The 24759-nt window shown below is 42.6% G+C and overlaps 2 protein-coding genes across 8 annotated transcripts in view; one reads left to right on the top strand and one right to left on the bottom strand.

Annotated features, from left to right (window-relative positions):
- Nucleotides 1-24759, bottom strand: part of LOC128892277 (cholesterol transporter ABCA5-like) — a 31811-nt gene that overhangs the window by 6246 nt on the left and 806 nt on the right. For 3 of the 6 annotated variants that reach the window (XM_054152575.1, XM_054152581.1, XM_054152580.1), the window contains exons 2-10: nucleotides 16210-16377; nucleotides 13524-13898; nucleotides 8593-8714; nucleotides 1552-1725; nucleotides 1234-1415; nucleotides 951-1155; nucleotides 776-851; nucleotides 398-551; nucleotides 40-226 (exon numbers count right to left, since the gene is read on the bottom strand). In XM_054152575.1, coding sequence (XP_054008550.1) covers nucleotides 40-226; nucleotides 398-551; nucleotides 776-851; nucleotides 951-1155; nucleotides 1234-1415; nucleotides 1552-1725; nucleotides 8593-8685 — 1071 coding nt within the window. In that variant the 5' untranslated portion in view covers nucleotides 8686-8714; nucleotides 13524-13898; nucleotides 16210-16377. The remainder of the gene's footprint in view (nucleotides 1-39; nucleotides 227-397; nucleotides 552-775; nucleotides 852-950; nucleotides 1156-1233; nucleotides 1416-1551; nucleotides 1726-8592; nucleotides 8715-13523; nucleotides 13899-16209; nucleotides 16378-24759) is intronic. The other 3 variants (XM_054152576.1, XM_054152577.1, XM_054152578.1) reach the window with 3 other exon arrangements.
- LOC128892293 (tubulin polyglutamylase complex subunit 2) lies at nucleotides 1814-8179 on the top strand. 2 transcript variants are annotated; one of them, XM_054152624.1, is made up of 3 exons: nucleotides 1814-3045; nucleotides 3263-3527; nucleotides 4235-8179. In XM_054152624.1, the coding sequence occupies exons 2-3, from the start codon at nucleotides 3284-3286 to the stop codon at nucleotides 4813-4815; spliced, it is 825 nt and encodes a 274-aa protein (XP_054008599.1). In that variant the 5' UTR covers nucleotides 1814-3045; nucleotides 3263-3283; the 3' UTR covers nucleotides 4816-8179. The 2 variants fall into 2 exon arrangements, with proteins under 2 accessions (XP_054008599.1, XP_054008598.1); XM_054152623.1 differs by having other exon boundaries at nucleotides 1814-3527.

The following is a 24759-nucleotide window of genomic DNA, read 5'->3' as shown; positions in this document are numbered from 1 at the left end:
TGATTTCGAAAATAAAATATCTTTTAATCGAACGCTTACCCGTGACTTGTCGAAGAACGGCGTTATCATGAAAGCAAACATGATTATGGAAAAACTGTAGAGCACTACTAAAAGGAATATCGGTAGAAAGTGTGTGTGCTGAAACATCTGAAGTGTAAAAAGTAATATCACCGCAACAGCGGATAGCAACAAGACAAAGACGCTGTAGATAATGAACCAAGACAACCTGAAACGAGAAAGGGAATTATTTCTTACGAGTTCGAACAAAATTCGGAAACTTTCTGTGCAAATTTCTCTATCGATTGGCTTCGTGCAAGAAACGTGTTATTAAACATGCGTTGCTTTCTGAAATCAAATAGAATCTGTGAACTGCGCTACCGTAAACAGCAAAACCTACCAAAAGATAGAATCTTTTAGGCCCATTATCTTCATTCCTTCCTTGATCTTTTTCTCCTTCTCACCGACAATCAGGATCAGGAGATAAGTGACGAATTGCGAAAGAGCCAGAACCATAAAGAGAGGTATAACAACTCTAAAGGCCAGCATCCAGTCTAAATAAAAGATATTCTTAGAAGTATGCCCACGAGAAAAAAATTAAACAGTTTTTTTTTTTAAATATAAAAGTAATCTCTCTAACAAAGGTATCTTCTTTCTTCTATAATCATTAGTCTACTATCTTTTTTTCTAATATTAGATAGACATTATTTATAACTCAACGTGCAGAAACGTACAGCAGGATGATATCTGTCAAATATTCTAAACATCCTAATTTTACCTGCAGTAAAAGCTTCCTTTGGAAACATCTCGAGTTTAACATCCGGTACGGTTACGTCAGCGTTTCCTGTATCCAGCTGCAAATCGCAAAAACACACACACACGCACAGATACCATTAGCATATCGTCGTTATTAAATATAATCTTTCGGCGAAACGAAATAAACAAGGTCGTACTCTTATCTTTGTAATGTCCATTATCAATTGTAACGCAAGGAAACCGGAGTGTAAGTAATTGTTTACGGGGCACGATCCACCGGTCTCTATCGACAATACGCCACCCATCCAGTGACTGGTATCCTTTCTACAAGTAACTGGAGCGGAATACAATTCGGTCGGCGAAGGTGGATTCGTGTACGAAGGATTAGTTCTTATCTCGTAGCTAGAAAGCATACAAATACGAATTTCAATTCACGCGAGAGATCCCATTAGATTGTACAATAGAATCCAATTAGCATACAGGAGACGTTGTGATATAGGTTCGGAGTCTTCGAAGATCACTGCTATGGGTACGCTATACGGGTCCCGCCAATACGCCGCTTGCAGATCGTCCTTCGTATCGAACACCATAAAATTCAAGGGCAGCTTGCCGGGATAATCCCACATCGACAACCACAGGGCGTTCATAGAGTTCAAAAAGTTCTAAAACGAAAGCAAAACATTGCGAAACGACTCGAGACCGGTTTTCATTGTACGATTAAAAATCTCAACGTTGACATTGACGCGACAAGCAACAGATCTTATCGGATCTGTAACCCGACTCACCACAAGTACTCACCAAAGTTTCCGTCGAGTTAGGAACAACGGCTACAGTGTGATTCTTTGAACTGTTGAACGCCTCGAATATACCACCTTCCTGCCTCTGCGTTGTCATTGCGGGATAATTCGGATTTGGTGGCAAGACCTTGACCACGATCAAGACGCCTAGGGTGCAAAGTGGCAGGAAGATCTCCTATAAAAAGACAAATCGAAGGGATCGTTAAACCATTGCTGAATTCATAAGGGAATACTTGTTTATCAATTTGTGAAAGGCTTAATAATTGTTTAGATGTCTATTTGCACTGTTAAAGGAAAATGTTCTAATTCCGGGTAGTCCCTAGGCGGCGCCCCCCCCCCGTTGATCTCGTTAAGGTGCTCCATTATATCTCCATTCGCAAGCCTAAGACATTAGGTCTTCACTTCCGACGTTCTTTCAGTTTAGTATCCTGTTTAGCGTGTACGCTAATTTTTTTTCTGCTAAACTCATTTCCGTACCGCACGACGTACGAATATTGAATCTCGTGAAATCCAGTACTGTATGGCTTGAACTGCGAAGCCTCAACGGAGCGTGTTAATCAGGTGAAAAGGGACTTAACCCCTCGACCCCTCGCCCTGGTGTACATCGCGCGTCGGACATAATTCTGGTACCTTTCATTTTTCAAATATAATTCACCCACATCCGGTAGTATTTTTACCGATTATGGATTACCTTTAAAATCATCCCTCTTTCGTATTTTTGTTCGCGATCCCGTTACATCCTCGACAAAGCATAAATGCGGATTAAACGGAAAGATCGATGACGATCGCGCGTAGACGCGAGCACGAAGGGGTTCGGAAAGGGGTTGACACGGGAAGCGAGGTCGAAAGACAAGATAGCGGATAGAGGATAATAGACGGGGGAATGTGGGAGGGGTGCTCGCGTCGCACCAAGGAGGGAGCATTTTTACCTCCGGATCCAGCAACCTTTCAAACACGACTCTAATTGGCCCCGACGTCGCTGCCCTCGATTGATAGTTAATAATGCACGCTCGAAAATAGTATACAATCATTCCGATTCGAAATGGCAGTGCCACGCCGCCTGAAAAGAAACTCCCCCGTGCGTGCATAATAATTAGTCCACCTGCACCCTCTCCCACACCTGTCGTGCAAGCGAACCTGCGCAAGCGTTCGATACCGACGACCCCTAGGGCTGGCGAACGCTGAAAACCAGACACGGTGCCTCGGTTTGATATTCGGTCACCATGGCGATCAACAACCGGACGATTTAGTCGACTGGCCTCGATTCCGCAAATATTAGAAGCGACTCGGACTCCCGCAGCGAAGCTTGGGAATACCCGCGCAGGAGACGACGGAATTCCAACCGAAGGAAGAATACAGCGAAGCATTGCGGGGGGTGGGAGAGGGCGCAATGATCCAGGGGGGAAAATGAAAAATACGTCGCGACGAATTGGAAGATGAAGGTCTTACGAGAATGTACAAGGGACACGAGGCGGACCCGCTTTAACTGAGACTCGTAGGTACAAGCATCGGAGTATTAACGCGTACAAAATTTGTAATCTATCGATACGTTTGCTTGTAATAATACGTTTACTTGTAATTAATTATACGAGCTAGTAACTTCATTGCACGTTACATCGGAGTACGAACGCGTACAAAATTTGTACTCTATCGTTTGCTTGCGACTTATGCGAATCAATGATACGAGCTGGTAATTTCTTTGCACGCCGCAGTTCGCGACTGCACTCGCAGCCATGTCCTTTTACGTGGACGTCGTTACCGAGGATTCCTTTTACGAGAACCTCACGCTAGGCGTGGTTAAGATTCTGGAGAATATCGTCTACGTGAAAAATGTACGAGTGGAGAGAAGAAACGGATGCGAGTGCACGGCCATCGCGAGCTGGGAGCAAAGGCATTGCTGCCTGCTCCCGGAGGATGTTCGGAACTTCTACGCCTCGATCGACGGCTTTCAGCTTCTGTGGAACCTCGAGATAGCGGGTAACTCATTACGAGAATTATCCGCGAGTTTCCAGGATTTCCTTTGTCGACGCCTCGACAGCGTCCGTTGCGTCGATTTACTCGTTGTTCCTATCGACGTGTCCCCTGGAGCTCGCGCTAATTATTAAACGAGAAATTATTAACGATCGCTCGATAGTTCCATTCGCGACGTTTCAAACGCGGGAGAAATCAATACTCTCGTTTCGCCTTTCTTCGCACCTGGCGCGAAAAGCTTCATGGAACTCTTGACTCTCCATCTGCTATTCGCGGAGATATTCGCCCGGGTGACACGAATTTCCTTCGCCTTTTCTTCGAAGGGACAGGACAGGGCGAAGATGTCTTATTTGTTACGTTCAGGTTGTAGAAATCGTGATCGTCATAAAATTTGGGGCCTTAACGTTAATTTTACCATTTCAATGACGTTATAAAAATCATACGGCGACCACGATCGCCCAGACCACAAACGACACGGTTCTATTTTCGAAACGCTGCTTTAGAGTCGAGGCGAATTTTATAACGAATAAAGGGAACGAAATCCCAGATTTATTCTTAAGAATGAAAACAAACGAATCCCTCCAACGGGCGACGCCAGTGGGTGAAAGGGCAGCAGGGAGACTCGTTTGTTTTTTATTCTCGCGAATGAATCCGGGGCTCGTATTCTCTCTGCAAAATTTCCCTGTAACCCTGACCACCGCTCGTTTTCGCAGGCGAGGAATTCTCGGTGGGCCGCATGGAGGTCGGCAGTCTGTCTTCCTTGAAACGGTACAGCGGTAAAGAGCCCCAGGCGGAGTCCTCGAGACTGGAAACCGATCCGGAGAGATCAGAGACGGAGCCAGGAAGCTCAGCCAGCCAGGAAAACGCGATCGCGCTTCCGCCGGCCGACTCGCGGGGCTGCAAAATGTTCGAGATCGCCCGTTGTTTCCCCGCGAGTGGAAAGGCCAAGGTCTATCTGGTGTACCGTGCGAAACCGGAGCAAGAGTCTCCTGGTATCTGGTTGCATCGAGAGGACGCGGATCGATGGTACCACTTGGCCGACACATTCACCGTGTACTTTCGCATGATGCTCGTCCATCTTGGCCTGCCTTTGTGGCAGTGCTGCGTGGCTGGCGTTCCTCTGCCCACGTGGGTCGAGCAGGTCTACTTCCTCGTCGGGCCGCATCTACTGCCCTCCACTCTCGAGCCCACGGAGACCATCTCCACTTCGCTGTGGAACAACGGGCCCATCAACGTCATCGATCCGACCATCTTCAAGGGGAAGGAGAAACAGAAGGCTCCCAGAAAGAAATAACCTCTTCGAATGGTGTTTCATTCCTTTGTATCTGATTGTACTTTGTCATAAATAGAGAAATTAAAACATGAAGAAAGTTGGCGGAATTTCGCTCCGATATCCTTAGCGTGCGCCCTGTTTTGACTCGGTCGGACTTTACTGATTCGTCACAGCTACCTTGGTTGAACTTGGTTAAGCAAGATATTAAGGAAGTCCAAGTTTAGTCTCTATTAAAGAGGTGTCTACAGTATTGTCTCGGAATAAGCAACACGCCGGTCCTGACCGAGTTGCTTATTTCGAGACGATACTGTAAATGTTCCAGAATTGATCACATTCGCCAACTTTAGTGGCGATTATGGACAAAATCGGCGCATTTATCACATTCGCATCAAATACAACTTTTACGTTACTCGAACTAAATTCATACCGAAATATTACATCGAATTGCACGTTGAAGAAACGCCCCGAATACATAGCTAAGGTGCTCGTAACGCGTCACGCGCTATTTAGATACAATTATGCTTCTGTCATACTTTCGTTTTACTAAGAATAATGTAGTTGCAATCGACATTGAAATCTCGAAACGGTCCCCCGCGATCGTCTTTATTTTAAGACCGCCAGTCACTAGAGCCTGTCGCGGTGGTCGCGCAGCATCCGCGAAGCGAAGAACGGCGGAACTTTATTCGAGGAACAGAAACGCGAATAGAATCGTCGCTCCTGCGCGAGCGAACGAACAAACGATTTGTTGTTCCTTCGATGTGAATCAGATCGAAAAAAAATGCCGGGGGTGGAAGTCGAAGAAAACAGAAAAATTCTCTCCAGCGGCGACCCTTCGCCTAGTTGGCACAAAGCGACACGGAAAAACGCCCGCCGAAAACGAATTGGCAACACGCCCTCCCCTGTTGGCAGACGTGGTCGTCCGCGAAACGCAGTCACTTCGTCGCCATCCGCGGACCTCTTTTATCTCTTTTCTTCCAACTTTTCGTCGCTGGTGAATTCAAATCGCGGCACGCTGTCGTCGAACGTGCACGTTTCTCTCTCCCTTGCCCCCGACCTCTCTGCTTCCTTTGTATGTTTCATTTTTTTTTATTCTTCCTCGTGTCTAATGCATATTCGATTCGTCTTACCAGCTCATTTAACGTACAAGAACATTTCGTTGTTCTGCATTCGAGTACAGGTTTCTCAGGATGTTCCCGAGTGGTAGAAACACGAGCGTTCCTGTTCGTTGGAGGAGACGTAATTTCGCTGGCACTTGCGCGGGTTTCTTTTTTAGGTACCGCCGATGCCAATATTTCTCTACTTTGGAAAATATTTGCGCGTCGAGAAGTTTGTCTTCTGGCTAGTCGAGCACGGACAAATTTATGCCCTCGGCCGTGGAGATATAGCGGTAAGCGATTTACAAACCGAAGCTAAGACCTTATTTGCGCATAAGTTTCACGCGGACCAAGTCATCGACGCTTTTTGCTCGTTTCCTGATCGATGTGTTTTTCTTGTCCGGGTTCTTTGGCTCTTCCAGCGGTATGGAAACGATCCGTTTGGAACCTGAACGTTTCAGGCTGTGTGAAACGTCCTCTTCGGGAGTTATAATAGGAGAATAATTCTATTTATGTATAATAAGGGTATGTAGAAATTATTTGGATAAATTAAGAGGCACCTTTGACCAAAGAATACATAAATACAGTAAAGTCTGCTTACATGTACAAAAAGCATCCCAACATGATCCGGAATCGGATATCTCGGCGACGTAAAACTCATCGACGTACCCTGGTATTTTCCCTTCGTCTTCGTGTTTATTCGTTGTCCTTCTCTACGTTCGAAGCTCGTCGGCAAACATCAGAAAATATACGTACTCTACGTTAAACGCACAAGAGTTTGGTCCCGAGCTTATGCGTTTAAAGGGACTTTACTGTACTATCTCCTAAAGAGCCTTTCAGTAAATTGCAAATAAAATTGTGCTACAATTCAGCCAATAGAAGGTAAATGCTTTCGTTAAAGTTCCTGACAATTTAACAAAAGCATCAATTTCACACCGGAGCTTTATTGGCTTAATTACAGCACGCTTTCATTATCCCCCGACGCAAAGGAAAAACTTGCTCGAAGTTTCTCGCCGAACTGTTTCTATATTGCTCGCGAACCCGAAGAGTCTATACACGTTTGTTTCTGTATATGCTCGCTGATACCAAGTAAAAAGGGACGCTTGTCAAAGAACCAATAAAATGTGTCAACGACTAATTGCGTACAAAAATGAAATTCAGTCACCGATTTGAAAAATACTTGCAACTATATTTCGAAGAGCTTGGTTCTTCAGGGTTAAGTACAGCGATGTATTACGCTGTTCTATTTTCAAATGATTTCGATACCAGTCTTAAGAAGCCTCCAATTTGCAGTAAGGATCCAACAAGCGGAGTACAATTTCGTCGCTATTTTCAGAAGCTCTTTTTTCGTGCTTTTCAACGCTACCGATATAACTCTGGTTTATAAAACGCTGTCTTGCGAGAAGTTTATTCCGCGGTCTCCTCTACGGGAACTCGAGGCATCCGTTTATATGTTAGAATATTCCATTGTTGCGCTCTTGGCTGGTTTGGATATCATTCTTAAGAAGCCTCCAATTCGCAGGGGTACTCTTAACCGTTGGAGTATAATTGCTCCTCTTCCAAACGATTACGACACTTTTGCTCTTTTAATCGGTCCTTTTAACGATAAGTAATGTTTTTGGCTTCTAATAGCGCCGGGTCTTGTTCGAAACGTGGTTCCTGCCATTTGATGCAACGACTCTGCTATTTATGGAGTATCCATAAATAAAGAACATGCCTCCTTTGTATCTCAACGGCGTTAATAGATCTCCAATTGTCAAAGAAGATTCTAAATATATACATGTATTGTATATATCCCCGAGCATCGTTTCAGAAATACCTCCAAATAGGGAAAAAAGCGAGCGTCACTCGTGAAACGAAGTTTCGCTGGAATTAGTACGACGTTTTCGTTTCCTTTTTTTTTTTTTATGTTACAGCATAACGATGCATTCACAGTTTGAAAAACGTCAGTCTCTCGGCTCGCACGTTCCTATGATCAAATTTTGAACAATTCAGCGCCGCTCGTCAAAACCTCTACGTCAATTTGCTGGGATAAAGGGTCGACCACAGAGGGAGGGGGAGGGGGAGGGGGGGCAGAGGGGCAAAGTAAACCTAAATATAGCTCGTTAGAAGCAGGGAGAATCGATTTATACATAAAATAAGTATTCGCGTCTATACTTAGCCCCGCCCTCCTAACGCGAGTCACTCGATTAAAATGCTTTCCACGATAAAATTGTTAAACCTCTCGCTGGGTATATAAAACGGAATAAAAATGCGCGTGACGCGACACCTTGCGAAACGCTCTTCGCGCGTAATCGCGTATCTCGCGCTTATCAACTCATGGCGGTCCAAGTTTTCAACGCTTCGATAGACGCGTATAGATAGAAAATAAATTAGTTCTATCGCGTTGTCGATGCGATTAGTTGTAAGAGTTGCGTCCATTTTGGTTTAAACAGTAGCAATTTAATCGGTGCGTCGATCGTCCGTGGTTATTCTATAGTACTTGGATCCCCAAGGGGTTGGGAAATATCTGGAGCCCACTAATAAAACTTTTATCACGGGCAGTAAACGAACAATGTTTCGCGCACACCGTAAAGATAAAATAAATTACAAATATTTGAGCAACGCTGATGCGCGCTCTTGTTTTCTTCTACTTCTTCTTCTTCTTTTTTTTTTTTTTTTATACGCAATGCGATTACAAAGCAACCGCGAAACTTGTACGCACCGCCGTAGTCTTCCGCTTCTCTCGCTTCTTCAAGAGGAGATTCCTCACGAGCATCGCCCGTAGCTGGGACAAGTAGACCCCGCACGAATCCATCCCGCGCGTTGCTCTCGTCCTCTCGATTTCTGTAAAACAGCAAACAAACCATGACGAGTCGATCGACGAAAAAAGAAAGACGAGGAAACGCCGCGTTTCGATCGGTTCGAAGCAATCGATACGCGTTACAGTTCAAGTGCACGTGTCGTTTCGCAATCAACGGGGTGACCCATTACGGTGTGCCAAGTTTTAGAGCGCGCACGATACCCTAACATCCTGATTGGAGCCAAATCGTCGAAATTGGAACTCCTTTCTTTTACCGAATCTCTGAGCTAACGTGCCTTGGGACCTGTATCTTTATTATCGCGACGCTCGAGAGGAGCCAGATAAACAATGATACCGTTATTGCTAAATGCAACGCACCTCTTTGTATGCGATTATTGGTTTAATGACGAATTATATTTTTGACGGCGCGAAGCACTTTGTGAGACAGGTTTCGATCGTGTTCTGCTCTGATCTCCGATGTGAAAAGTATCTACACGAGCAATGCGGTGTAACATAAAAAACGAACGTGTGCGATAGGAAAATTGTATGAATTATCTATGATTGGACGATACGCTCGCATGGTACAATGTACAAAGTCGTTACGTAACCGAATGTACCACATAATTTTTACAACTTGGCTAAATAGCTTTATCCTAATTACACCAATTACCTTCTTTCATACGTATTATATATATATAAAAAAAAAGATTAACTAACATCCACGATCGACAACTTCCTTTGACACTGTTGCATAAGTATATTGTTTAACCACAGGCAACTATAATGTTCCTATTCTCGCAGTTACATAAACGTGTTCACATTTTTTTTCTATACTCCCCTTTACATCACACCGCATTGTTCTCTCGGTTCAATTTTTCACGTTGCCTCTAAACAGATAAGGATGAAATACCGAAACGTAAAAAACGTTGAAAAGAATTCAACTCGCGGAAGCTACGATAGGTGTTTCGTACAGGAGTCGATAAGAACGATATACGATCGATAATTAGATGGGAAATACCGAAACGCGAAGAATGTCGAAAAGAATACAACTTGCAGCTACGTAAGTACGCGATTAGCAGAAGCTACGATTTGTCTTTCGGGTGAAAGTCGATAAGAACAACGAACGATCGACGATCGGGCAACTTTTCGTCGCGACCGCAACGTTTCTCGGGGAGAAACAGTCGCGACGCGATCGATAGGCTCGTCGTTTGCACTATTTGAGCGTTCGCGCGTGCAAGAGCGAGCAATATGCCAGCGAATATGTCAAGGTTCTCCCATAGTTCTCTATCGTGGCCTGTCGAAACAAAAAAACCGATAGTACGTGAACCTGGTTCGTTGTACGATATCGAGCGAGAGTGGCACAGTGGGAGAAGGAAGCTAAAGTAACCTTCGGTTGCTATCAGAAAAGCCTTTTCCACCTTTTCGAATCAATTTCATCCTTGAATGTATCGCAAGTCCTACGTGTATATTTTTTTAATTAATTTTCGACATCGATACTTCGTAGTAAAAGTTTTGAAAATGGCTAGCTAGCTCTTCGGTTTTTAAACATTCTCAAAAGATCATAATCCAATTTAACGCGAGCGCATAAGATTTTCGTTGTGGTTCGTTGTTGATCAAAGTTCTTCGAAGCGAGTAAATGCTGGAATAAAGGATTCCCAGTATTTAAGAGGTTTGAGTTTTTAGGGGAAGCAAATGCAATGAAATCGAAGCTTCGAAATCGACGAAAAGAATCGGGTGCGAGAGTAGAAAAATTCCATTCGTAAGATAGAGCTCGAAATAAAATAAGTCTATCCGTTCCTCGGATTTCTCAAAATATCGAGCTTCGTCGAACTCGAAACGAACGACGAACGCTTAGCCGGCAAAAAGTCGAAGCCGTGCGATAAATTCGTCGCGTGCCAAGCATCCCTTTCGAGAAAATTCACTTTGAAAATAAATCGCGCGTACTCGCCGAAGCGCGAGAACCACCGGGACCGCTTCGTCGGATGGCGCCAACGCGCGATCGCTTTCAAAGCGATTCTTCTCGCGAACGAAAGCTAGAGTAAAAAAAATCACGCTCCACCTTTTCCCCTTATTTTCTCACAAAGAGTCGCAATAACGCGTGGAATTTTCATTTCCGCGAAGATCTACGAAATAAATCGACATCTTTGGAACAATTATATCACGCTGACGATCGTCGCGGGAAATAATGGCTTCGAAATCGCGGCACGAGTTCGATGGAGACGAAACGTCGATTCCTCGGAACGTCGCTCATAAGCGATTGTGAGAGACGACGCAATTACGCGATAAAACATTCGCTGCACGTTGTTTTTTCCTATATCAAGCTTGCATCTCTATGCCCGAAGCTGTTGCATAATTCCGACACCAGTTCTGCTTGTCGTCTCTCGATTTGCCAACCCCCTTGCTCGAGACGTGAAAAATTGAAAAGCGCGGACGAGAGACTCGGTTGTCTCGAACGGTCGAGCAATCTTTTATCAAGAGTTTTCGCGGCAGTTTTCACGACGAGTGCCTTACGTTAACGCGACGTGATCGAAGGAGGATCACTTTAAAGGTACGCGGTAACGTTTGTATTTTTAGTAGACAAATAATTTCCATCGCACGCTCGAAACTTCGATATCGGCTTATTTGTTGTTTTCGTTGCACTGGTTCTTTCCTGACGACCGATCGAAAGGCTGCAACCGATAAAGGTGCACGATTATTTTCATTTCGCGGAATTACCGTCGTTATCGACGTTTTAGTGCACGGGGTGATTAGGTAAAATGCGACTGGCTGATCGAATGTGAATACTGCGCGCAGGGAAATGACTAGAGTAAAGTCGCCTTAAATGCTCGGGACTGAACTGATGTTCGCCGACGTAGAGGACAGCGACCAAAGAAAAAGACGGACCGAAAACACCAGGATACATCGGTGTGTTTTATCGTTGTCTCACCGGGATATCCGATCCCGGATACGCTACTCGGCGATCGAACTTCTGGACCTCTCAAAGGCTATCCTCCCCTCAATGGTGAGGATGGTTTCTGTGTACATATTTAACTTGGAGAAATTTGTGCATTTAAGGAGACTTTACTGTAGTTCGTAATAGCGTCAAGGAGAATTTTTCAATCTGTATAACTTAACGCTTGTATACGCAATGATTTACAAACAAACAGTAGATACGATTCTGTTCAAGAATGATTACATCAGGTACATGCATCTTTTTTAAACGCAATCTTAGAAGATGAATCTCGAATGATTTACCTTTGCTGAAAAAGTTCGTTCAAAGTTCGTAGAAATGTCTATTATTTCAGAGACCGTAAACGCTTTCGTGCCTCGTGTTTCACGTACGGAAATGCAAACAGAGTTTTCCTGTATTCGCGCAACGAGATGATTTTATCGGCAGTTAATCATCGTATTACGCTACACGGGCGTAACACTTGTGTCATCGAATTAAGCGTGACGTGCATGCACGGCTTCGTAGAATCCGAATTAACAAAGAATTTCCATTAACCACCGAATGCTAATCGATACGACTGCTGTCGGTGTTTTCCAAACAGAGAGAAGACGACGTTATCGACGCGAAAATGAACGACTAAATACGACCAGCAGTTTGCAAATTTGTTTGCCATCGCGGAAAACGTTTCTTCGCGGACTGAATTGGCGCGGTTATCGACGACGGACTCGATGTGTCCCGACGATCGGAAATATTTGAAGAAATGCTTTTAACGTTATTCGTCGACCGACGAATGTTCGAAATATCTTTGGAACTTTTTACAAACTTTGCGAATGAATGCACGGTTTCGAGACACCCTGTGTGCATTCGATATACGTGCGATCGTTAGGAACGCATTAGCTGCGATATTATAGTGATTGATTCGGCGTCTTGGATAGTGGAGGAAGTCATGCTGTTACTAATAAAAACGAGCAAAGGGAAAAAAAACTTCTTTCCATCCTTTTAGTTATTTTTTGTTGTTTTTAATGCAATCATGCACCTGGTAAATCCAACTGATCTTGCTTCTAAAGAAACTATGTACAGGGGAATTTGATATACGAGCTTGTAAAATTAAACAGAATAAGAATTTAATAATGGAAATTTGGTTGGACATTTGAACACAAGCGAAATGTGTAATACAAGGACGTTAATGGAAGCAAAGATACGTAACTGAAGGACTCCGCGGTACAGCATGGAGGTAACCACGACATATTGCGAACAAATATTCATTATTCGTCGCAAGATTGATAAGAGCCATGGGTCAACGTCGGAGGAAATTTTTGTCTCTCTATCCGAAGCGAGTAAAGTCGTTACGAAGACACGAAAGAAATATATCTACCGAGAAACTTTTCATACTACTCAAGTATTACTGTTCTTCTTCGGGACACGAAACAAGGTTAATACAAGGTACGATACATGATTCGTACACGACACGGAATAACAGAAGCACAAAGCAAAGATTAAAGTAGAGTCCCTATTGGATAAGATTTGCGTTCCCATGTCGAATAATCCAAAAAGGAAATAAAATGAATCCAACAAATTGAAGAAACCCGTCGATAACAATTGCATAAACACGTGCGTCGGTTACCTAACAAAAGTTGCCCTCAAAGTCAACAACAAACCAATCCTCGGTACCGCGATCAAACGACATTGTTCGCCGATGGCCAAAGTTTGTACGTCACAGAAGATGTGATTTTATAAAAGTATCCATCCTCGAGGAACTCCGCGCAGACAAATATTTCGACAAAATCGCAATTTAACGTAACAAATGAAACCTCAACTGCTTCAGCGTAGGCTAAACGTAGAAAATAATTACGTGTACAATGAAATAAGATATCGCTCGCGGTATCTAAGAAGAAGAAAAAAAAATCAATGGTTCAAGACTTACATGAATCACGTGCTGCTCGGCAGTTATATAGAAAGAGGCGACTCTAATCGGCCGTGCCCTCTCCCTGATCGAAATTGGTAGCGTAGCTGGTGTTGCCAGAGGTACCAGTGCCGTTGCCGTTCCTACCGTACCCGATTCCGATCGATCGTAATTCGCGAGGGGTCGTACTACAGACTGTGACAACGGCATCGCGATAAACGACGTCGGTGCAATTGGTGCATCGCCGGTATGCGTTTGCAGTGCCGCTGCTCCTCACCATCCTCGGTGCCGACAGCGATTACCGACCAGTCCCGAGTCGTCTGCAATTCGCCGAACACAGTTTCGGTTTTACGAGAACCGGCTCCCGTGCATCGCTGCCGGATGATCGCTACCGCTCTGAAACGAGACCAACCGTTCAAAACTATTTATTTACCCGTTGGAGTTCGTTATCTAACATTGAGCTATAACGATTTCATCCTTCCTCGCATGCATTTTATTCTAATACTTAAACACTCGTAGGGAAAAGGTTTCCTACTTCTTGGATCATTTTTTTATTGATGAGAATTGCCGAATCAATTTTCTCTCGAGACCCTGTGGTTCATTGAACCCCAGTTTATAGAAATGGTACTTTGTTTCTTTCACAAGGGTCATTGATTTAGTTGGAGCTCTTTGCGTACTGGTCGATTTTGATATTTCGTTTACGAAAACGTTGCGTTATAGGGTCTAGTGCAGTGATTCCCAAACTGTGATATATTGTAAATATGTAAAATGTAAATGTAGTATGTAAAAATGTAAGAGAAAGAATAATAAATATTGGTAAAGTTTAATAATAAAGAGATTAGGTCTTATGAAATAGTAACACTTGTATTTAGTTAGCTTGTGCTATAAAATGTAGTTTGTCTAACATATTTCAGATTAGTCTCATATTGATTGGTATTAAAGGAGCCGCCGAAAATAATGTGTATACTGAAAAGGCCGAGGGTCTAAAAAGTTTTGGAAACCACTGCGAAGGGAGTCACATTTGTGCCTCAAAATGTAGTTTGTCTAACATATTTCAGATTAGTCTCATATTGATTAGTATTAAAGGAACCGATTACTGCCGAAAACGATGCGTATAGTAAGAAACCACTGCGAAGGAAGTCCATGCAGGTGGAAACTGCACAACGTGCTTAAAAAAACCCTCCATCCCCAATTAAGGATCATTCGTAGGGAAGTTGTATTATACTGGTAGAAACATTAATAAAATCTAATTTCGTGAAATATTCATTAATCGGGTAATTTCAGCCTACACCGTGGAACTTCGTTACACCAAGTCTATAACAATCGCATCTCGCGAATATTATTACGAAATCGCGATTTAAATGAAACCTCGACCGAGACAGCGTAACAAAAGCGAAAATAATTACGTATGCAAATAAATACGAACGAGATTTCTTTACGAAATACCTCTGTCGCGCTAAGAATTCATTAGGAGTTAGGTGAGCAGCAGAGAATGTATGCATCGAACCGTTAAACACAAACGTAGACGTAAGTCGGTTTATAAATATGTATGCACACTTGTAGCAGAGTAGCAAATATGTTCAACCTATATGTACGCCCTCGGTCATGAGCATGACACAATACACTTGATTCAACAGTATCAGCTGCGGCAGACTTTACACGTTTATTCCGAGTCGCTAATAGGCAGAAATGAGCAAACTTTTATTCGAGCAGCAGTTGAACGATAAATTGTTTATTCGATTAGATGACTGAATTTCGATCTGCTTTCCGACTTTCGTTTGTCTCTCGTCTGCTTCGTGCATTCTAATAAACGTAATTAATATTTTTCATGCTCGTCGTTGACCTTAATTGCACATTCTATGGGGTTGAGCGTACCTCTCATTCCTGAATATTTATTTTTAATATTTTCATCTTCGTACCACAACTTCAATTAATTTCCCTACAAGTTCCATTTTCGTTCCGATGAAGACTCGAGAATCTTATAGCAGAGACAAATAGGGGGAGAAATTGGCTCGTTTGGTGTAAAGTATATCTACCAAAGGCTTCGAACGATTAATCGTAAGATCTTAGATGGAGAAGCCTCGACAGTCTCGAGGAAGGTAGACCTCGGCTACGTTAGTCGGAGAGACAGTTCACAGACCTCGAAGGTACTATTAATAGACGCAGAAAGAAATCAACGAGGATAGTGTGTTGTACACCCGACACGTGAAAAAACTTGTCTGTACTACCACGGGATCTATCCGATAATATCGAATCACTCGTATCGCATGCGACGTAAAATAATAACGTTTAAACTATTTCTTACTTTACCACGTTGGCTGTCAAACCGATTCACCCGACAATGTCTGCAGGCCTAAAATTTTGTCTCGAAACGACTACAGACTACAGAATCTAACATTTGTCGTATTACTTATTTTTGTATTCTCATAAAAATTTACGAATTCTATCCAAATTTCTTTTAATTAGTATTCAGTTTTTAAAATGCATTGAATTTCAAAGTTTGAAAATGTTTCAAAGTTTATTTGAAATATATATTAATAATATCGAACATACGCACAGAATGAATTCCTACACCTGATACATAGCGTGCGTGGGATATTATAGCGTATCTCTTGTTTTGATTTCGAAGAAAGTTTAGCCGAGTCTGTCTGTGGGATGCTAGTACACCGAAAAACGATCGAGGATCCGTGAAGAATGCGTTACTCACATTTCGCCACGTGAAAGATCAATCCTGGTCGACGTACGCTATCCGACGATGGGCCCAACCCATAGACCAGAGGAACGACGATTTTCTTGTTCCCTTAACTCTTTCGTCTCGCTCCATCCATATGAATCACGCTCGAGCAGAAATCGCATGGAAAAGTTTCCCTCTCATCTGCAAACGAACACGGATGAAACTTGTTATCCAACGTGGAACACATTAATTCCAAACGGGAGCCGATTTCGCGCATGAATCAAAGCGATCGTACGATATTCCACGAGGGTACCGGCGTGATCGATTTTCCGCGTCTAAAAACAAGTCGAATTCGTGGTACGCGATTTTTTTTTTTTTTTTTTTATACTAGAACATAATCCTTTTCGAAACTATCGAATTCGAAGACAACGGTAACGGTTTTTTAAAAAATAATTTCAAACGGTGTCCGTGATGAAACAGAGATCCGTTTCGTTCGCACATGTTTTTTGTTTACTTCTCTATTCGCATAATAGAAGCGAGATTCGTCGAATAAACGTGACAGCAACGTTATCGGTTATTCGTTCGCGATATGAAAGCCCGAATAGCGAAATAATCTTGTTTAAAAAATCTCTCCAGCTCTCGGAACATGTAGATTTACGCGCGTCGCGGTTTATTGTACGTTTAATAACATCGGGTGTCCTATCTCGCGACGAGAATCGAATATTTAACGTTCGAGATACGCGAAATATCAATATCGACGCGCGTTTTTGTTTAGCAAATTCGACCTCCGCGCAACCGTGCGCCAAATTCGAAAATTCATACGTCTCCAGCGCGAAACGATCAACAAACAGAAATATTACGTTTCACGCAGGATGTAGCGTTCGCGCGCATCTGGTGGTACGTGTGTTTTTTTTTTTCCTCCAAAGGTCTCCTTTCCCCGCACGTGCAAAGGGTGCGCGTCCGTCGTTCCTTGTAAATAATAAATGGAACGCAGCGGGACGAACGTCGATATAAACAATTGTGATTCACGCGTAACTACCGGTAACTATTATTTCTCAATCGGATGGTTTCTTTCGCGAGCAGATGTTACCAAACACGAGAACGGTAAATAATTAAGCTTCCCTGATGAAGACGGAAATCCTACAAATTGTGCGCTTCAATCCCGCCAAAGCAGATTACGTTTCAGTGATAGTTGACGCGATTGCCGAGCCTTTAATAGTTTCAAGCGCAGCCTTTGCCGACCGAGAGTTGCTTGTTGAATATCATCAAACGAACTAGGGATAACAAATATCTCGGAAAAAAAATACTTAAGGTCGCTCGCGAAAGCTTCGTCGCGTTACAAATTCGAGTGGCTGTCGTATCGCGTTGCACTCGAATTTAGCTTTCGTTCGTACGAAAGAAGGGACAGGGGAAGCCCTTAATTGTATAATTTTGCGCGAAGCCCACGATACGACGGGCTCTAACGAAGTGGATCTCCCGCGCCGTATCCACCGGATGTAGACACTTGGCGGTGTATAAATAATAAATACGAAATGCACCGGGAGGCTCTGGCCAGACGCGTAGGGTCGTCACCCCACGACACGAAGGGTTGTCGAGGTAAGGAACAACCGACTGACTAGACACGCTGACGCCGTCCACTTCGATTTTACGGTTCGAATCCATTTTCGTTTTTCGCTTTTAAACGTAATCAAACGAAAGCGAGTTTCGCGTTTTCGAGTCGCTAGGAGACGGGCTTTGTGTTTGATTACGCTATTAGCTGAGCTACGAGATTAGTTTTGCGTTAATGATAAATTAGTTTTGAAATTCCTGTAAGTCGGTTTTTCTCAACCGCTGTCGTTCAATCTATGATCGAGGACCTGTATGTTTGTGATCTAAACAAAACGATTAGTAACAGTTTTTGAAGACTCGAGTAGATAGCTGGAATCTCACTTTCGCCAAACTGTTTGATTCGCCCGTTCAAAAACAAGTAAAAGTCGTAGAATAGATCTTTTCCATGCGATGCTTCCTTTATTAGCGAGGAGATATTCGAAGTCGATTACCTCGGAAACGAAGGATCGAACAAAAGCGTAACAGAATTGAAAGTCTACGAGAAACTGGAACGAGTATTGTTTCATCGAATAAACTGGGCTTTTTCCAAGCCACGTTTTGTTCAATATTTGCTTCGGAGAGAATCTTCGATTCACTGCTTCTTTCGACAGTGAATCCAAACTTAAATATCCCGCAGGAAGGAAATATTACGCGATTAATTATTTTTGACACGGGTAACGTCAACGAGTACAATATAAAATTTTATGTTGCACGAACCAAGTGCGCTTCGAACGTTTCGCTTTTGGATAGTATAGTTCACGTGTTCGTATTCATTCCGCGGCGCGGACGTCACGATCGGTAGATACGTAAGACGATTCCGTGACCGAACAATTGATATCGTCGTTGCGCGTCATGGAATGCCGATGCCATAATAAAATGGTTGCTAAGAGTGAATAATTATGCGAGCGACGAGAGACTCCTACGAAACTTGTCTCCTAAAAATCAATGAAAATAAGTTTTCGTTAACGCCGATCGTATCAAAAAATATTCATCGTTTTATTGTCCAAGTCTTTCCTCTCTATTTTATGGCGTATTTTTATACGTGTCGTCTCTGAAAAAGACAATATAATATAATTGTTAAAACGTTAAAATAAAAAATAAAAAAAAAAAAAAAAAAAAAAAACTTGAAATGGCTTCGCACCTCGCGATAATTAGGCCCAAACGTGCGCATCGTTAATTTGCTTTTCTTTTAATACGCCCACGCTACTTTAGGCTTAATGGACTCTTAGACTCTTCAAAATAATTGGAGGATCAGTTAAATGACTGCCACTTTCTCAGGAATCCAATTCTCTAAGAGCCTCCTCCCACCCCACCCCACCCCCACCCCTCCTCCTAACTTGTGGTCCAACCGGTTAAAGTTCCCTAATACTTTCGCTTCCATACGTTTTTCTTTATTCTTCAACAATAAAACTCACCGCGATTTATGCAATTAATTTTCTACACTACTATACTCCTCATTCCTATTTCTATCTTTCATAGTATCGCTTTCACGTATCTTCTAAATCGTTCCTTTTACAACAGAAAACGATTGAAAGCTAGGTCTTTCTATATAATTGTATATACCCGAATCGGTGGACAATCGTTACCGAAAGTGAAAGTATGAAAATAAAGTAAAATTCCATCGAACGACTGCGAATACGCTGAAAATATAATAAAAATTGCGATACAGAAAATCCGTCTCACTGTTGCAGCGGTGCTTCGATGGACGGTTCTAGGGTCGAGCGATCGTCGGAGGTTTTTCATTAGGCAGGAAAATTTCGCGACGGCAAAGCGAACCGAGATACGCGCAATGAAAGAATAACGAGGACTAATATCGAGAAGACAGGGGAATGGGAACAAACCAGCACGCAAGCGTATAATCTCGAAGCACTACAAAGACCCTACGAGATTACTTGTTGCGGTGCACTCGTCGCGCACGTATCCAGGATTTAATCGCATCAGACGAAGTCGCCTAAGCCGTAGACACAACGAAAGAAGGTTTCGCGGTACGAGTACAACTTCCTGTCTTCGCGGCAAAAAAAAAAAACAAAAACTGTTCGTTGGTAATCCGTGGTTAATCAGACAAGTGCCACGACTTTCGAAACGACGTATCGTTTCCTCGGAATGAGTTAAAAATAAAAGTAGCTTCAAATTTTGTAAATACTAGCTGATCGTGAACGTCGTATTTGAATTGCGAACGCCGTATTCGATACATGAAGCGTAAATGTTATAAAGAAATTAGTCAAAGTAAGAACTGAAACAATTTCTTCTCGATCGCCAAAAATTTCGTACGAGCAAAATCAGCCCTTGAATATCCTTTTGACTGCGAAGGGCGTAGATATACGCTCAGAGAAATGTTTATGTTCGTCAAATAAATTTAAAAAAAAATATCAGCTTATAGGAGATGATGAGACGAAACATTTTTATCTGTACAGTTTATTCATAGGACACTTAGTTCCGAAAATAAAAATTGAAAAGTTACAAGTTCGTTGCAAAAATTAAATTTCAAGAAGAAGGTCTTCTAAGTTTTCAATTTTTATCTCTGAAACTAAACGTCGTACGAATAAACTGTAAATATAAAAAAAGTTTAATCTTGTCATCCTCTATAAGATGATATTTTTTAATATTTCGACAAATAAGTAATTTTCGACTAACGATGCTTTCATTTTCACCATTTCAAATGTAATCGAATTCAGCGAAAAGTTCTCGATGTTTTGAACTTTTATTCGGGGAACTAAACGTCCTATGAATAAACTGTAAATATAAAACAGTTCCGTCTTATCATTCCCTGTAAGCTAATATTTTTTTTTTTAAATTCACACCTCTACGCCTCTTAGAATTTCTAGCAAAAATCGTCCCGCGGTCAAAGGGTTAAAGATGTTAAAGTCCGGCGCCTCCTATCGGAATAAAACACGACTAAAAACTTTATTCGCAACCCCAATAGCATATGGTGTAAATTCTATTATTCGGAGACCCGTGGAAATGAAGCACCGTGTAAATCCTGAGGTACTTGAAAGTCAGGAAAGAGAATCGAGTATCTTCCGCACGGATCTCCATCTCGTGAAAGGGGCAACGAGTGGATTCCTCGAGAACTTGATCATTATACACCATCGGGATGTTTCCAAAGCTCTGGTCGCACGACCCTCTTGTACACGCCCCGACGAAAGCGCTCGTTTGTCCGCTCGCCAACTTCGCTCATTATCCGTTACTTCGTCTTCCCGTCGCGTAACGTCTAATCTTAGGAATTAAAACGTGCGAATAAAGACGGTAATTTCCCGCGGTTCGGGCGAAACGATTTTTTTCATTGTATACAACCCATGAAACGCGAATATGCCGATAAGATCGAGAACATTGTTCCCGTTCCCCTGGACGGTGGGAAGCTTAATTGAAAAACACCAAGTCATACGCATCACCGTTCCCCCCACAGGTCGGTTAACACGTTCACTGTCAGACTAATAATCTTGAAAATTTCTACTGTGATTAAATTTTGTTTACGGACTATTGGAAGCTGCGTAATGAAACATTTATTTTGGTATTTAGTTTTGTAACTTCATTAAAGTTCAAGTATTTTATTTAAATTCATTTTCTGTGACACTTAACTTTCAGAATTAATTTTCGTAGTTTTTAACATAATTCGGTTTAACATAATCCTATTATGTTACATGAAATATACAAATTCATCAAATGTCCTATCATTTTGCACTGTACACAACAGAGATGGGCAAAACCCTAGGCTTCGAATAAATTTGTTTATTTTTATATAAAATTCCGAACCATTGTAATATTCTAAATACTATGCCGGATCTACTACTACGTGAATCAAGCGACAATAGTAACTCTATATTGACTTACAGCATAACTGTAGATCCTCCTTAATGCCCCCCTCCCGCCGCTAGACGAATCGTTTTTTAGCGCAGAGGATTTATCGAAAAGTCGTCCATTAATTCCAACGAAAATCTCTGATCAGTTGAACTTTGCAATAAGTCTGACTGTTCGGTTGACGATGATAGACTGGTCGTGCGTTAACAGACATGGACAAAAGTATTAACTCGTTTGTTACGAAGGCGCTATAATTTCCGGTCGTTTAAAATGAATCAAATTTCATTCCGTATGCAACTACCCGCGCGCATCTGCCTCGTAACGTTCTCTGTCGCTGAGTCACCGCCGGATGAAGTCGAAAAGCATAATTGCTCGAGGGGGGGCCCTGGATCCATCTCAAGAGCAAAGAAGCATCGTTTCCTTCCGGAAATCCTGATTCAGACCGGTGTTCTCTGTACCGATTAATTCGGGTCGCGATGCTTCGCGAATCCCTCTGCGCTTCTTCCCTTTCTCCACCCTGCCTCTCGCGAGACAAAGGGTCAACCTTCTGCACTCGGATGTCCCGTCGGAGGGGACGTCGTAATTCTAGCAAACTCTGTTAGCGATTATACAGACACCTCCTTGAAGTTTTCTGTTCAAATGACACGAAAAAAAAAAAACGTAATCAAAATACGCTATATCGTAGACACTGAGATATACAATGCCGGCGTGACCTTTTGCGGGGCTTGAATTCACATTCAAATCCTACTATTAAATTTGACAACGAGGAATTATTTATTTACAAATGCTATATATTTTTTATAAGATGAATATTAAATAATAATACTTTGATGATTTTTGTCACTCCTTTCGATTTAATCATCGCTGCTAAAAAAATGTCTTGCATCTCAGCAAAAATTGCTTCCATTTGTTAATGGGCCGGCCCTGGTGATATACAGTGCTGGACAAAATGATAGGACGTTTGATGAATTCGTATATTTCATATAACATAATAGGATATCTGGCCGTATTACTCACCCTATATATTAGATATGGCCTTCAAAGTATCCACATAGAATTGCATGTTTATATCTTGTACACGAAAGAAAGTAGAGGAAGAAGTGTAAACATGGGCGGACTTTGCTCGGTCAAAATGATAGGACGCATGTATCCTATTATGTTACATGAAATATACAAATTCATCAAATCCTATCATTTCGTCCGGGACTGTACACAACAGAGATGGCTGAGACCCTAGGCTTCGAATAAATTTGAAGTTTACCGATGTGTTTGTCTCGGTTCCTTCTTTGGAAAATGTTCAAAAGAGGGAACGAGACGAACTTATCGGCAAACTTCAGATTTATTCGAAGCCTAGGGCCCATCTCTGATACGCAATGAAGTATGATCTGATATTACGTAGAGAAAGAACGTGTAGCTTAAAAGAAAATGAGTTTCAACGCGTATGACTGTTTCACGCGTTACCACTGTTTAGGCAATTTGCAACGAGATGGCTCTGAGTAGAAAGGGTTAAACTATCACCGAGTTAACCTATCGCACGCCTATATACAAACGCGAATAGTTATAGTAACGAGAACGGTAGCTCTAAGAAAACAATGGCCAAACAAGGGACACGATATTCAAGGTTAACCTCTATTCTATCATCTAACTAACGAGACTTTTGTATCGTTCGGGTAACATTGATACCACTTCAGCGTTTCCCTAGGATTCCAATCCCAATTGCACTAAAATACTCGATATCATTTAACTCCAGATTATCCCGACGAAACGTTCAAGGTATTCAAGGTATCATAAAGATTTGCACACCTCGGGTGGTATCAACTATGAAATACAACCTATCGAAGTTATTCCTAAATCCTACGCTTTGCACCATCCTGCCGCTAACTCTAGCAGCGCGTACTACGGGCGTCGCACCAACGACAGGGTAGCTAATTCGTCTACACGTTCAACCTTTCACCGCTACTTTGTTTGTCATCACGTTACACATCATTCCACGTTCACTTAGCGGTCGCATTATATCGATCAGAGAAACGTAGATGGAAACCACTGCGTCCCGTATATGCAATCCGCGATCGTACGATTTTCGTGTGTCTTACTCGTTCCATGTTTCTTATGCTCGCGTCTCTGTCCGTCCCACGAGCCGCACGGGAGCCAGCGAGAAGGAGTGAGAGAGACGGAGACAGTGCCCACGTCGAGTCGGGTCTATCGACCGGCGAGAATCGGAGGGCGGAAGAGGGTCAGAGACGCGGAATACACTGAAAATTCAACACTGTTACGATTACACGCGTATCTACACACAGGCACGATTCCTTCGCGAGTTTCTTGCGGCTGCAGATGCGTCAGTCTCGCTCCCGGTCAACGAATTCTAATTCGTTTAGGACACGCTTAAAGCGATTACCGTTTGTGCACTGGCACGCAGAGGTCGCTAAACGTCGCACCCGTGCATCTACTAATAATCCGTTTAATCGTCCCTGTATTCTAATTCCGACTTGTCGATTGGAATCATCGAGGGGGAGTCGAATTGCTTAAAAATCGATACTTTTGCAAAGACGTGCTTTCGTCTTCGTGTACGGAGAGTTACCAGTGCCGTGGCTAGCGATTCCCAGGCCCGTTGAAATTTATGGTGGAAACCTTTTAATTTGCGAAAATACTAAAATAAAGTCGTACCTCATTTTTTCGGGAAGGTTAACCTTAGGAAACGCCTCGTATAGCTAACAGATGTTAGAAAATAAAGCTCGAGTATTCCTCGCTGCACACCCTTACTTACGCCACTGGGGGATACAATGGCTGAAATTGATGTATCGTAGTCTTGTTTTTTCAAGTAAACTGCTAAACCCTCTCCCAAGTCTTATCGACGTTCCAGGATTCGAAATTTTATTCCACGCCTATTCTGGTAGTCTGATAACGTTTTCAGTCTACCGATTTCTCATCCGAGATACTTTTCGGCGATCAATCTATGATAACATGGTCGATGCGGTGTTACTGGAGCGTGTTCGAACTTGGAAGTTTCGCTTAGGAGTTCATGTCCCTCTGATCGCGAAATACGTATGCACACGCGCGCGCGCGCGCGTGTCACGAACCAAAGCGGAAAGCACAACCGAGCGGAACAGGGAGAAAAAATTAACGAAATAAGAAACCACAAATGTAACGACAAAACACCCCTCCCTGTTTCTCAATCGCACGCGTTTTTTTTCAGAAATA

Source organism: Hylaeus anthracinus, unplaced genomic scaffold, assembly GCF_026225885.1.
Source record: "Hylaeus anthracinus isolate JK02 unplaced genomic scaffold, UHH_iyHylAnth1.0_haploid 12002, whole genome shotgun sequence".
In the NCBI taxonomy this organism is placed as follows: domain Eukaryota; kingdom Metazoa; phylum Arthropoda; class Insecta; order Hymenoptera; family Colletidae; genus Hylaeus; species Hylaeus anthracinus.
This window is presented reverse-complemented; position numbering and strand designations above follow the sequence as displayed.

Excerpts from the sequence above, each read along its gene's own strand:
- LOC128892293 (XM_054152624.1), top strand. The coding sequence starts at position 3,284 with ATGTCCTTTTACGTGGACGTCGTTACCGAGGATTCCTTTTACGAGAAC. Across the intron at positions 3,528-4,234 it reads GTGGAACCTCGAGATAGCGG|GCGAGGAATTCTCGGTGGGC; the intron begins GTAACTCATTAC and ends TCGTTTTCGCAG.